The 15,299-nt window shown below is 40.0% G+C and overlaps 1 protein-coding gene across 4 annotated transcripts in view; it reads left to right on the top strand.

Moving 5' to 3' along the window:
* LOC146462731 (uncharacterized) overlaps nt 1-15,299 on the top strand; it is a 67,396-nt gene that overhangs the window by 50,300 nt on the left and 1,797 nt on the right. For 3 of the 4 annotated variants that reach the window (XM_085085513.1, XM_085085512.1, XM_085085515.1), the window contains 9 exons: nt 621-695; nt 1,805-1,867; nt 2,025-2,071; nt 5,223-5,238; nt 5,410-5,472; nt 12,650-12,724; nt 13,367-13,577; nt 14,572-14,691; nt 14,985-15,128. In XM_085085513.1, the coding sequence (XP_084941639.1) occupies nt 621-695; nt 1,805-1,867; nt 2,025-2,071; nt 5,223-5,238; nt 5,410-5,472; nt 12,650-12,724; nt 13,367-13,577; nt 14,572-14,691; nt 14,985-15,128 (814 nt within the window). The remainder of the gene's footprint in view (nt 1-620; nt 696-1,804; nt 1,868-2,024; nt 2,072-5,222; nt 5,239-5,409; nt 5,473-12,649; nt 12,725-13,366; nt 13,578-14,571; nt 14,692-14,984; nt 15,129-15,299) is intronic. The other variant, XM_085085514.1, reaches the window with a different exon arrangement.

Genomic DNA, 15,299 nt, shown 5'->3' with positions numbered 1-15,299 from the left:
CCAATGGTAACATTCGGTCAATTCAGTCTTCTTAAAGGGTCTGAGACTACAAATCTAGCAAACTATCACAATTACATCCGTCGACTAATTATGTCCCATCATATTACGTACTTACATTTATCTAGAAATATTTGGGAGTTTTCGACGTGCTGAGTATATGTACATTTAAAATTAGATTTGTAACGTTGCCTGGTCTAAAAAATTATTCATACGCAGTACTGCTAAATTTGAGGGTAATTAAAGTTAATGATGTTGATTTATGAAGATTGAACGAGGTAGAGGCCACACCCGTCAGATTCTTTTCTCTCACCGGACTTGGTGATGTTCTCAAACAAACTTTGCTCCATATTCCACTGTTGTTAAGTGATGCTTCATTCGATGAAAATCCATTTCGGAGATTTGTTTAGTGATATTCATTCCTGGAGGGACTACTAAGTTACCACACGTTGTCGCACGAACCAGGCGAAAAATAGATCATTTCCCTGTCGGAGGCATTTAATTTGGTGTCCAGACAGTAACGTTGAGAGCATGTCGTTCAAAGACTTGTTTACTCACAGTGTATAAACGTTATCTTCACTAAATCTTTTTTTGTTTTGTTTGATTGTTTGTTTTCCATTCAGTCTTAAAGAACAGGAACGTCAATACCAGGAGGATTTAAATCTCAAGGAAGCAGAAATTAAAAAATATCGTAAACGGTATGTAATATCGATTACCAAAATAGTGTTTAAGGTCTTAGCTTGTGTTGTTGGGTTGGTCAAGTTTTCTCTGGGTACTATGCAAAAAAAAAAAGGAAAAAAAATGCCGACAATTTATTGCCAAATTGATGTGAAAGTGGAGTTCCCTTTGAGAACTACAGGACAGGGTAATACAGCGGAAGAAAGGCAGATTGATCAAACTCGTCACGCAATTTTATTTTTTATTTTATTATTATTATTATTATTATTATTATTATTATTATTATTATTATTATTATTATTATTTATTTATCTTTTTTTTGGAATAAAATCGCGTTAACCCGTATAAATCTGCCATTATTTGAGCAGGGTAGAATTTCTACAGTTAGCGAGTAATAGCCTGTTACGATGAAAATAGACAGTACGCAGATATTTATAATCAGCTTCCGTAAAGTGGGGTTCAAGAATTATGAGAGTTTGTCACTTAGGACAAAGAAAAGCGTCCGTTGTTCGTATTAACCGACTTCCGTATTTACCGAGTTAATTTTAGAGTAAAAGAGCTCTTCGTCGGGACTAACGGAACTGCCCGTATTAAGCGGGTGTCCGTAGGGTGGGGTCCAACATTCAGCATTTGCACTTAGAAAATATATATATATATTTTGTTTTTCGCCCGAATGTCTTTTTTCTTTTGTCTTCCAACGAAATCTTGAAAGTCGCTAATATAAAAACATAAGGACGTGTAGTGTTTTTTTCTCCCTCTCTAATTTGTCCTCTTTCTGTCTTTACTCTTTGTTCCCTATTTGTTCACAAACGTACCACATCAAAATGGTCCCACAAAATAAATAAGTTTCGTGCTGATTTTTTCTTTCTTTTCTTCTTTATTTCTTTATTTATTTGTTTAGATACAAGCCCGCTAAAGTTCCACGCAACAAACCAACAAAACATCTAGGAGCCCTATACCCACAGCGGCGTAAAACTTGAAAGTTTATCAAATAAATGGCTAATCGAGAAAAGGGCCTTAATATGCTCTTTTTTAAAGTTTTTAAAGGGAACAAACAATCCGCGATGTGCGTTATCTGTACCAACTCCGCCAATTACTTTTTTTAACCTATTTTTTATTTTCCTTCAAGTTTGTCCGAAGTGGAGTTGGAGAACAAAACATTACAACGAGAGAAGACGACCTTCGCAAGCAGGTACCTCTTACCAAATATCTTCTTGTGATACAGACATATTTTTAAAGATTTATTTTTCATTTCGAATTTTTTATTACGAAAGACAAAAAAAAAACTGCACACGAGTAGCTGAGATCCTGCTGTCACCTAATTATTTATTAATTTGAAAATTAAACAGGTGTTCACAAGAAGAGGCCAGGTATAAAGAACTACAGGAAGAATTAAGAGCAACTTTCCCTAACCACCGCGTGAGGGGCGGCACGAGGTCGGAAAAATGGACCCCTTGATATTTCCTCCAGAGATAACCTATGGTATGCTAAGAATCGTGATATAAGTTTTAGGTTCTAGAGTTTTTACATTTTTGAGAAAATTACGAAAAACCGTCGACAACCGGTGAAGCCGAAAAATCACAGGAATGAGGTCAAATTTCATGATCAGATAATCGAACTCGCGTGAAGGCGCATAGCAAATTATGGTTTTCCTTAGTTTATAATTTTATTTAGGAGGTATTGCTAAGCTGCTCTGACGATATTTTAGACTTACAACTGTAATTCCGAATTCCTGGAGAACAAGCGAAGAGAACCGAAATTTGTAGACTTTGAAAATCAAATATTCCATACCGTTTTCAAATATCTCAAAACATACTCGGTATTACGTAGAATTCTTTCAAAATTCAATTCTAGCAAGTAAAAGAGCTGTTTGTGAACGTGACATAACTTTTTTCTTGGCAAAAGTTATTTGTGAGGCGAGCGGCCCCATGCAAGTTGACCCAATTTGACCTTTCGAAGAGATCTTGTTTAACCAGGAAATGTAAACAATTCTACTATCCTTAGCTCGCTTTCTGAACAAACCATTGTAAAACTCTGCTATTTCCCATCAAAACTACCCAGTTAACCTGAGATAATACTTCGGTTACAGCTTACCTTCCAAATGGGTGTGTGAAGGCAAATAATTTTGATGTTCTTCGCTAATTTTCCCGTGTCTTGCCGCCGTGCTTAGCCACCGGCCTTTTCATCACTACGGCATTTTCTAAGCGTCACCTCTTTCTGGCTTGTCTAATATTTTTGTAGGACCTGGATCCATGTCTTGCATATAAAGCATCCTCTGGTTATCTACTGAGTTTTGAATTGAATATTTCTAATGAAAAGAGGCAAGAAAGTGAAGGAACTAATTGAACTGAAAAACAGAGGCAGATCGATGTCACGCAATCTTTACATCCAAGTGATCACGTGCCGCAAATACATCCGCGTGGATATTTTTGTCTTGCTCTTGCTCATTTCTTCATTTTCTTCCTTACTAGCATATAGTGTTTTCCTTTTGATTTTTTTTTAACTTTTTTATTTGTAACCACAAGCCTATTTCGAAGGAGAGTTCTTTGTATGCAATACTTTGAATCGGTGTATATACACGCAACACATTTACTTTTCCCATTTATTTCTAGTGACTGTGCAACAAACTAGAAATCCTATCTAGTTTTAGCTCCAAAAGTCAAATGCCTGGGAAGGTCCATTGCTAATGATTTCCTAAAGCAGAAGAAAGGGAATAGTAATATATATCTGAAAAAGGGCTAGTAACTGGCCGCAAAGCGAGTTTTTGTTATTTGTATTAATTGTATTTACCGATTTGCCCATGGCAGGTGAATACGCAAAGAGGTCCCCTTCGTGGCGTATCTAACTTTTTTCAGGATTATGTTCGACAAGATACGTTTTGAGAATGATGAATTGTTCTAGAAAGTGACTAAGGCACACGCGCAAAAAAGAAATCCGAGTGCTCCGCGGATTTCTTTTTTCCGAGTATGCCTGTGTCACTTTCTAGAATAATTTATCATTCTCATTCATTCACCAGGCTGGAAATATACCATCACATCTATTTCATATACGACACGTTCGACATTCAAATCCTAGCAGTATGCAGGATGTTTTTCCCGTGAACCTAGTTTAATGGCCTTAGCTCCCACGAGTCTCCTGTAGCTCAGTGGTGCAGCATCCGAACTACTAATCGGAAGGTCTTAGGTTCGACTCCTGATAGGAGCACTCGGATTTCTTTTTTCCGAGCATGCCTGTGTCACTTTCTAGAATAATTCATCATTCTCATTCATTCACCAGGCTGGAAATATACCGCATCACATTTATTTTATAAAGACAGGGCTGTCAACTCTCCAGGATAATCCGGGAGTCTCCAGATTTTGAACCTTATCTCCCGGTCTCCAGATTTATGTCTGTGATCTCCTGATTTTGAGCCGTATCTTCTGCTCTCCAGATTTATGTCTGTAATCTCCCGGATAATTGACGAAGTTTGCTATTTGTCGTAGACTCGAATTTGCTGACAAGAATATGTAAAATGTTTAGCGTTGTTTCTGTTAGTGTTTAATGTAAAGATTGCGTGACATTGATCTGCCTCTGTTTTTCAGTTCAATTAGTTCCTTCACTTTCTTGCCTCTTTTCATTAGAAATATTCAATACAAACCTCAGTAGATAACCAGAGGATGCTTTATATGCAAGACATGGAACCAGGTCCTGCAAAAATATTAGACAAGCCAGAGAAAGGTGACGCTTAGAAAATGCCGTAGTGATGAAAAGGCCGGTGGCTAAGCACGGCGGCAAGACACGGGAAAATTAGCGAAGAACATCAAAATTATTTGCCTTCAAACACCCATTTGGAAGGTAAGCTGTAACCGAAGTATTATCTCAGGTTAACTGGGTAGTTTTGATGGGAAATAGCAGAGTTTTACAATGGTTTGTTCAGAAAGCGAGCTAAGGATAGTAGAATTGTTTACATTTCCTGGTTAAACAAGATCTCTTCGAAAGGTCAAATTGGGTCAACTTGCATGGGGCCGCTCGCCTCACAAATAACTTTTGCCAAGAAAAAAATTATGTCACGTTCACAAACAGCTCTTTTACTTGCTAGAATTGAATTTTGAAAGAATTCTACATAATACCTAGTATGTTTTGAGATGTTTGAAAATGGTATGGAATTTTTGATTTTCAAAGTCTACAAATTTCGGCTCTCTTCGCTTGCTCCCCAGAAATTCGGAATTACAATTGTAAGTCTAAACTATCATCAAAGCAGCTTAGCAATACCTCCTGAATAACATTTTAAACTAAGGGTAAACCATAATTTGCTATGCGCCTTCACGCGAGTTCGATTATCTGATCATGAAATTTGACCTCATTCCTGTGATTTTTCGGCTTCACCGGTTGTCGACGGTTTTTCGTAATTTTCTCAAAAATGTAAAAACTCTAGAACGTAAAACTTATATCACAATTCTCAGCATGCCATAGGTTATCTCTGGACGAAATATCAAGGGGTCCATTTTTCCAACCTTGTGCCACATTTTTTTCATTCTCACTCGGTCCCTATAGAGAGTCGCTCTTAAAATGTTACGTTGACAGGTAGAGTCAGCAGCTGTTTAATCTGTACCCAAATTGCTCAAACTGAAACATGTAGAAATAATGGAGCTACAATGCAAGCCAAAACATAACTACACCTTATATGTAGGTAACAATTGAACTGTTATTTATTTTTCTATTTACTTTTTTCTTTTTCATTCCAAAATAATTTAGCTATTCTGAAGAGGTGGCAAAGTCTAGGGGCCTACAGGAACAACTGCGACGTTATTCTTACAGGTACAGCGAAGCTGTTTATGATCTACCGTTCACGTATTCCGTCCTGATTTTTTTTTTTTTTTTTTTTTTTTGGCAAAGATTACCGTCAAATAAACAAATTTTGACCTTCCCGGTTTCAATCAGAGCAGCGAAAAGCGCAATAACTTGACAAAATGCGTTGCATAAGGTCAATAAAAGGACAACAAAACTATTCTAGAAGAAAACAAGCTATTAAGACCAACACAACAGAATTTGATCGTGGCTATAATGCTGTTAACCATTTAACAGCAATAGTCTGTGAAATTCGAACTATATTATTTGAAAGCTGTAGCTACAACATCTCACAGATTTCGCTCATATTTCGTGTGTGATCTTCTCAATTGGTCCTAACTACGAAATGGATGTTTTTATTTTCATTTTTTTTTTTGTTTCTTGTTTTTTTTTTTTTTTTTGCTTGTTTTTGTTTCAACAATGGAGGACAAGCGATAGCATTGTTGAATGACGTGTGGATGACTCCTGGTCATCATTTTCAAATTCGTTTACGACTGTACGGGTCCGTTATGTAGTGAAAACCAAGTGGAAGTCGAAGACGAACATTCCAGAGTTGGAAAGCCTGTCTACATCGAGCAGTCCAAGTTTTAACAGCAGACAAAAGCCAGATAGGAACAGGGGTAGTTCCCTTGCCACATCAGTCTCGGGCCATGGCAACCGTGAAGCAGGTTCTAGTAGTTCTAGTAAATCAAGTCGCCCGGGTCCAGCCAACGTGAATAAGTGTCTGTTCTGTGGTGCAGTGCACAAGTTAGATGACTGCGGTGGTTTTTGCAGAAGACCTTTCAGTGAAAGGAGATACTTCTCCTTCCGTGAACGTGTATGTATGGGCTGTGCAGCCAGTAACAGTCATCAGGTTGCGAACTGCTTAAAGAGATTGAAATGCAGAACGTGCCCAGGAATGCATCCCACATGCCTTCACAAGGAACAAACACGAGACAGTGTTGCCGTCTCTAATTGTATGAGTGTATGTTTAATTCCTGATCAAAGAAGTGGATTTGATCACACCATGATTGTACCAGTGTAGGTCAGACCAGTGGGAGAGCCAGACAAGGAAGTGTTGCAGTATGCAGATCTTGATGACCATTCAAATGTCCATTTTGTGTCTCAAACTCTTTGTGAACGGTTAAATCTACAAGGCCCATCAACTGAGCTTCTGTTGACAACAATACAAGAGCAGAATGCACACGTTCAAACCAGCAAGACCTCTGGGCTAGAAGTTTTGGATTATCACAGGGAGTGTGTTGTAAAAATGCTAGTGGCCTTCACCCGAGAACTTTTTTTTTAGCCAATCGATCGCAGAGTCCAAACCTGAAGTTGCCAGAGAAGAGCAACATTTGAAGCCCATTGCCGATAAGTTGACACCGTACCATCCAGACGCAGAGATTTCGATCCTGTTTCCCCGAAACTATCCGACCAAGAGAAATAGTTGCCGGCGAAGATGATGAGCCGTATGCCCAAAGAACCGTTTTTGGCTGGGGAGTGATCGGAAGAGTCTGCAAATCACGTGATGAGGCGGAGACAGGGGTGTGTGCAATAGAATTACAGCTTCAAAAGTCCATAGCCGGTTTGCGTTCACTACGAAGGCCAAAGAGATTGTTGACCCGGAGAAGGTTCTCCGTATGCTAGAAACTGACTTTGTTGAGACAAGTACTAAGAGCAAACCTTATTCCATAGAAGATGAGAGATTCCTAAGGATTCTAGGGGACGGAGTGAAGAAACGACCAGATGGACATTATGAAATGCCCCTTCCGTTGAGGTCAAACAATGTGTCTCTGTCCAACAATTGCCAGCTTGCTGTAAAGAGGTGGAACCAGCTGAATGCCAGATTCAAGAAGAATCCGAAGTTCTTTGCAGACTACCAGACCTTTATGAAGGACTTAATTTCTCAATGTGCAGAAAAAGTTCCTGTAGATCGTCTTGTAGTACAAGATGGTAAAGTCAATTGTGTCCCACTACAGGAGTCTACCACCCAAAGAAACCGGGACAGATAAGAGTGGTGTTTGATTGTTAAGCCCAGTTTAATGGAGTCAGCCTCAACGACAACTTGCTACAAGGCCCTGACTTTATGAACGACCTGTTAGGAATTCCGCCAGGAAAGCGTTGCGTTTATGACGGACATCATGAGCATGTTCCACCAGTTCGTAGTTGCCGAAGAGCACAGAGACCTGTTGCGTTTCTTGTGGTGGCTGGATGGGGACCCGTCAAATGAAGTAGTTGAGTACCGTATGGAAGTTCACCTGTTCGGAGCCAGTAATTCCCCAGGTTGTGCGAACTTCGGGCTTAGGCGAGCAGCTGACGATGGTGAAGAAGAGTTTGGTGCGTTTATACGCAGGGACTTCTACATAGGTAATGGGTTGAAGTCCGTTTCAACAGTTCCTGAAACCATTCAGTTGATCAAAGCCAGTCAAGCAATCTGTGACAAAGCAGGTCTCAGATTACACAAGATAGTGTCTAACGAGAAAGAAGTTCTTGAAGCTATTCCGGTTGATGACCATGCAAAGAGAATAAAGGAACTGAACTTAGCCGTAGATCCTTTGCCTATTGAGAGAGCCCTGGGTGTGAGAACGATAGTTTTTGGTTCCGTATTGACTTTCGTGATCGCCCTTTAACTCGGCGATGTGTCTTGTCGACTATTGGTTCTATCTATGATCCTAAGGGTTACATAGCCCCTGTGACACCCAAAGGAAAGCAGATACTCCAGCAGATGTGCAAAGATAAGTTAGACTGGGATAACCCTGTCCCTGAGTATCTACACCCACAGTGGAAGTCGTAGAGTTGGAGAAGCTGGAGATACAGCGATGTTTCAAACCGAACAACTTTGGCTCCATGCAAGCTGTGGAGATGCACTACTTTTCAGATGCTTCAGTGGAGGGCTACGGTCAGTGCTCTTATCGTAGACTGATTAACGAACATGACCAAGTTCATAGCTCTTTCGTTGTCGGAAAGGCACGGGTAACACCTCTAAAGCACAAGACCATCCCAAGGCTGGAGTTAGCAGCTGCTACCACCCCAGCAAGAATAAGTGAGTTTGTGAGAACAGAGTTGGAGTACCCAGAGATCAAAGAGTTCTTCTGGACAGACAGCCGAGTAGTTCTCGGATACATTAACAATGAAGCTAAGAGATTTCACGTTTATGTCGCTAACAGGGTGCAGCAGATCCATGACCTAACTGATTCTAACTCCTGGTTCTATGTTGACACCAGCAACAACCCAGCAGATTACGCGTCACGAGGACTCACAGCAAAGCAGCTGGTAGAAGGTTCGCGTTGGTTAACCGGTCCTGAGTTTCTATGGAAGAGCGGACCCTGTAAACCTGAAAATGTGGAGATGTCTCCCCTTCAAGAGTCCAACCCGGAGGTGAAGAAAGTGTCCGTATTGATTACGGAAGTCGAGAGTGTTGTTCCATTTCCTAATCACTTTGAGACGAACAGACTGGATGGTGTATCCAGCTGGTACCAAGCTATGAAGGTCATAGCGCTATGTTTACGACTGAAGTCCAAGTTTCAAAGAAGAGAAGTAAAGAATCCCAGGAAACCAGTGACAAGGTCAGGGGCAGATGCTGAGAAATCAGTGCAAAAGGTTACACTGACAGAGCTTCAAAGAGCAGAGAAGACCATCATCCGGTGTTTGCAGTACGAACATTTCCATGAAGAACTTCAAATTCTCTGCAACCTGAATATGACTGACGGAGAAAAAAACAGAGGTCAAGCTAGAAGAAGAAATCAAGCATTACCGAATGTCCAGTTCGCTGTACAAACTGGATCCCTTTGTGGACCAAGATGTTCTGATTCGTGTTGGAGGACGTATCAGAAGAGCAAATTTACCAGTTGATATGAAGCATCCAGTCATTATTCCGCGAAAAAGGTCATTTGACTAAACTGTTGATTCAACATCACCACTTCAAAGTGAACCACATGGGTCGCGGGATGACGCATAACGAGCTGCGCCAGAATGGCTATTGGTTGATCAGTAGATCTTCGGGAGTGTCAAGATTCATATCAAGCTGTGTAACATGTAGACGGCTACGTAGACCCACAGAGCAGCAGAAGATGGCTTGTCTTCCTGTGGACAGACTCGAACCAGCACCTCCATTTTCCTATTGTGCAGTTGATTACTTCGGACCGCTCATTGTAAAGGAAAGAAGGAGTGACGTTAAACGTTATGGAGTATTGTTCACGTGTATGGGGTCAAGAAGCGTTCATCTGAAGACTGCCAATTCACTGGACAATTCTTGCTTTGTCAATGCGCTGAGTCGTTTCATGAATCGGAGAGGCGCTGTCAGGCAGCTGAGGTCTGACCAAGGGACAAATTTCGTTGGTGCACGGAATGAATTGAAGTCAGCTTTATCCGAGATGGACCAAGATCACGTTCAAGAGTATTTGCTAAGGAATGGATGCGAGTGGATCCCATTAGAAATGAACGTGCTCCACTCTAGCCACCTGGGAGGAACCTGGGAAAGGTTGATTCGCAGTGTACGCAATGCATTGGAACCACTGTTGTTGAAGGCCGGGAGCCAACTCGATGATGAAACTTTGCGCACATTTATGACGGAAGTGGAGTGCATTATGAACTCAAGACCTCTCAGTGTTGACTACCTATGTAATGCAGATGCACCAGAGCCGTTAACACCAAACCACCTCCTCACTGTGAAGCCGAAACGAGTGCTACCACCGCCAGGAGAATTTCAACGAGTGGATTTGTATTGCCGCAGGCGTTGGAGAAGAGTGCAGTATTTCGCGAACAAATTTTGGCTGAGATGGCGCAAAAGAGTATCTTCAATCGTTGCAAGTCTGACAGAAGTGGTTTCAGCCAAAGAGAAATCTTACTGTTGGTAACGTAGTAATTTCCAAAGAGAATGAGGGAACCCGTAACAAGTGGCCGCTCGGCAGAGTAGTGCAGACTTACCCTAGCGAAGATGGTTTCGTCAGAAAGGTCAGGTTACTGATGGCAGATGGAGATCTGGATGATCGTGGTAAACGCCAAAGCCCGCCGTCATATCTAGACAGACTTATACGTAAGCTTGTTCTACTGTTGACTGCAGATGAAGTGGTCGGGGATGATGTCCTTCACCGGGAGACCAGGGAAGTCCCCATCGAGGAGCCAACGAAGAACACTTGAACAGCGACATGATTATGACAGTGAACATTGCAGTTGAACGTTAAATTTATTAACTCGTTGATCATTTCAGTAACTGCTGCGGTGCAGTTATGTGAATTTTCGAGACACTACTGTTTGCGGAGCATTTAACTACTAGTTTATTGAAGTTTAAACCTTTAAGTTTACTGTTGTTTGTAACTGCACGGATGCACTTGAGGAGCCATGTTACTACAGCAGTGCTGCAGTAATATTTTTGTAAGGTCAGCGGATGCATGTCACCAATTTGCTTGGTGACCGCTCATCCTGGCTTGTAGCCGCCATGTTTTCGTTTTCATCGCGAGTGTGATTTTGTTTGGTCTTTATCCGTCTAATCCTTCATCATCCACATGTGTGGAAGGCCGTCTGAACTGTTATCTCAAATAAAAGGTTTTATCTTACGAACAACAATCAGTCATGCTTGTCGAAACTCCTTCGGGTGTTATAAGTTTGATGTGCGAAGGCAGCCACAACTGTGCGTGGCTCACTGTTGATTTTCTCTCTCAGATCGAAGATGAGATGAGATGATGACGTTCGAGTTAGGAATCAGGATATAGATACGATTCAGATATGATTACAAGTTAACAAACGTGCTCTTGACAAAAAGAAAACTAAATATATGTCAATAGGTAGTCATTCTAAACTTGCAAAATAGCCAACAGTTTTGTTTTTAGGGCTCATACTATATAGCTTTTGAAAGTATAACAGTTTAAAAATCTCTTGGAATCTTAATAGACGAAAACCTTAAATTGAAACCGTAAATTAACGAGATTAAAAAAAAATATCAGCTGGTCTAGCGGTGATAGAAGATACAGGTCCAATCATACCTCTAGAAATACGGAAAGCTATGTATGAAGCACTTATTTTGCCATATTTTGATTTTTATAGTTGTGCCTTGGGCTATATAGGCCAAAGGGCTATCAGAAAAACCCAAAAAGCTTCAAAAAAGAGCTTCAAAAATCGTCACGCTCTCAAATTATGAAACACGGTCTAGTGATTTACTGGGTGACTGCTTGCAGCAAGGCAACTCACCATATCGTTGTACCAAATCGTCAAAAATTCTTCCGCATTACATCTGAGAGAGATTTTCACAAAAGAATCAATCATCCGCTCCTACAACTTGAAAAATTCATCGATTAATTTGTGCATTCCTTAAGCGAATTTGAATATTGCTGAATGCAGCCCCTAGTAACTATTGAGGATTTGTCCTCTAAAACAACATTCCTGTCGAAGCAGAGTTCAGGATAGCCTTAGTACTCTTAAATCACACGTACTAAATAAGAGAAGTCATTTTAGTAAATAATTATTATTTTAGGGTATATTTTGAAAACCATGTAATCTTAAGTTATATTTTTGCTCAAAGGAAGACCATTTCATTGCACATGGAAATGATTGTGATACCGCGTTGATGGTGATGATGATGATGATGATGATGATCATCATCATCATCATCATCATCATCATCATCATCATCATCATGAATTAGTTTTCAGGCAAGATCAGACAGTAAAATCAATTTTTCGTCCAGTCTACTCCGCAGTAGTCGGGGAAATGGTTGTGTGGGTAGGGGTTGGGGAGGAGGGTGGCTGCAAAGAGTAGCGGAACATTTTATGTAGATATAAAATTTTGGGGGTTAACCTTGAAAAAGGGAATGCAATGCTTGTTATTTTTAATAAGTGACACATTATCTTTATCATAAAGCTGCAATGGTGATTAACAAAGTAAACAAATATAACATATTTGATTAAGAACGAACAAATTAACTCACGGTTCTCCGCAAACATCACAGTCTAAATCGTATTCAGTCATTTTAATATCCCTTTCATGTTCCAAGGACAAACAAATACAGTTAATCCTATCATTGCCGGAATCTAATGATGTTACAAATTTCATACGATTTTCTTGCTCAGCATTATGGTTCTTTTTTTAAAGAAGTCAGTTACTAACTTTCTCCGTACCTTTTTTTTTTTTTTTTTTTTTGGATTCTAATTCTAAAATTTAACATCTCGTACAGCTACTCAAAGGTTTGTGAAGATTTTGACAATTATAAGAAGGACGCTGAGAGACAGGTAGAGAAAATGAAAAAGAGGTACGCATAACGCGTTTATTTTAGTGTGTAATCTTATAAATGTATTTGTTTCCTTCTTTGCGATTAGACAAATTCTCTTTCGTTTGTAGTTTGAAAATTTAAGATAGAGTTAACCATTGCCTGTCATGTTCAAAATCTAGCGAAAAACCTTCAAAGCAAGGACGATAACCAACGAAAAGCTAAACCACGCCTGACTCAGAGTCAAGGGTTTTACACTACGTATTCTTGCTCCCAAAGATTCCATTGTTTATTCTGGATTTGTACCTCATGCAAAACGAATACTTTTCGAGTCTTGGACAAACCAAACACAATGCGAACAAAGTTTTATAGCTTAGATGTCAGACTTCATTCCCGCATGGCGTCTACTGATCCTAAGTTGTAGTGCAGTTTGATGCAAGTATACTGATCTACGGTTACCACTCCTCACTTCTGCATTCCGGCGTTGGCTCAAAGCTGGGAGCCTTAGATATAAATGTATTATTAATTTTGTTCACCTCTCAGTACCTTCGATGCTATCCATACTCAGTAGGGAAGGGACATACCATGATACTTTTAAATGGTCCCACAATATAATGATATTTTTTAATTATGAAATTTTCATTGTTTTTTTTTTTTTTTGTTTGTTTGTTTTTTTTAACGAAGGATGGCCTCCGTTTTTGAAAAACGATTGAGACGTGACCAGAGGAAAGTAGAAAACGTTGCTGAATTCAATACACCAACGGAAGTGCAGGCAGCATATAAAGCCTTCTTTGAAGGAGAAAGAATTGATGCGTGGAATGCTATTGACAAAGCGCTCTCCCCAATGGAGGACATGGACATACCGGTCCGTTTTCTGGCTTTTACAATTTTTGTAGTAAGTGCACCCTGTGTATTTTGACAGGAATTTCGTTACTGTTATTTTAAACTTGCGTAACTAAATAACAACTCCTTATGTTTAAGTTGACGAGGGGCATAAGCAAAACTTCTTGCTGTTCTGTTCTTGACCCACATGCGTGGTATCCTCGTGAACTACCGTCTGGACACGAACTTGGATTCACTTACTTCAAGAAACTATTCCAGAGGACTTGTTTTGTTAAAAGTATTACTACCCCTTGTTTTCATTGTTGGTGTGTCTGACCAATATGTAACTTAAACCAAGAGCTAAATAGATAAGGAGAGAAACGTCGCATACCATACCAGACTCTCCTTAGAACAAATCTCATCTAGAGATGCGTTCACCCTAACTAGACGGTGCGGTAAAGGGGGGACAGGGCGCAGGGCGGGGGGGAGGGGGTTCTGCTCGCAGCAAATTTGGGCCTGAATAAAATTTTTAATAGTTGAGAAAATGCCGTTAAACGTTAGGACTTCTTTAAAATTCATCTTAGGAAATTTGATGCGGTCGGCAAGTGTTCATTGCCTTTGATGTTATCATGCAACCAATTTTTAACAAACACTTTTTTTTTTATTAAAATGGAATTCCTTTTTTAAATGGAAATCTTACTGTATTTTTCTTCTTTGTTTTTAGCTCCAATTAAGGGTTTCTTTATTGATTTATATCACTTTTCATTCAATTGTGGAGCTGTTAAAGCTTTGGGGAAATTCCGTTACGGACCTCAATTGAAACAACATTGGACACCCTATCTATCCTCCATGACACTAGTCTTAGCTTTTATACTTATGAAGTTATGGCTGGAGTGGGGAGGGAGGGGGGGGGGGGGGTCGCCCTAAATACAGATAGGGCTAACAGTGTCTGTCCTTTGCATACAGCTTTTTGCGCAGGCTTCTCATGCCGCTGGTTTTGACTTAAAATAAGACTTGTATCTTCCCAAGTACCCTCCAGTATGCTTATAAAGATCCTATATTTGCAGACAACTTTCGAGGAAGTGGAGGAGGCGAAAGATGCTGTAGGTGATTTACTTGACAACATTATCAGGCAACTAATTCTTGAAGGTCCTAGAAGGGGTCAGGAGCTCTGCCATAAACGAGAGGTAAACACAAAGGGAAAACCAACAACCTGTGAAGAAGTCAGCAAAAATATATAAATAGGGTGAAAAATACCTACAAATCTCTATCCACGCATGCACATCTTTTGCAATATATCCAATATATTCGGTAGCGGACGTCTCAATTACTTATGAATCTTCAAAGACAGCGGGAGCACTTTGCAAAACCAATTTCCCACTACCCCACCACCCCTCTCCCCTCCTCCCCCCTCGGCTGAATAGGTTACATTAAGTATTTCGTCTTAATGATCTTTCTTTTTTCAAAAAAAAAAAAATAGGATGGTTGTTCAGATTACTCAGTAACGTTTGAGATTTCCGCAAAGAAGAAAGAGATTGAGATTACACCTGATGTTCTTGATTATTTAATGCTATCTTTGAAGCAGACGGCACACAGTTGCGATCTTGAATGCTTTAAGATCGAGGTGAGTTAGTGCCCCTTTCGATTTCGCATGTATTTTGACTTTTTTACAGTAAACGAGCCACCAACATATTCGCCTCTAAAAGTGGGTTTTATCGTGATAACGCACCCCAAATACTTTATATTATCTAAGTATACAATATTATATTTGATATTCATGAAAGAAAATTGCAAA

The sequence above is a fragment of the Pavona decussata genome, unplaced genomic scaffold (assembly GCF_977016875.1).
Source record: "Pavona decussata unplaced genomic scaffold, jaPavDecu1.1 SCAFFOLD_186, whole genome shotgun sequence".
In the NCBI taxonomy this organism is placed as follows: Eukaryota; Metazoa; Cnidaria; class Anthozoa; order Scleractinia; family Agariciidae; genus Pavona; species Pavona decussata.
Note: the sequence above shows the minus strand (reverse complement) of the source record. Positions and strands in the feature narration are given on the sequence as shown.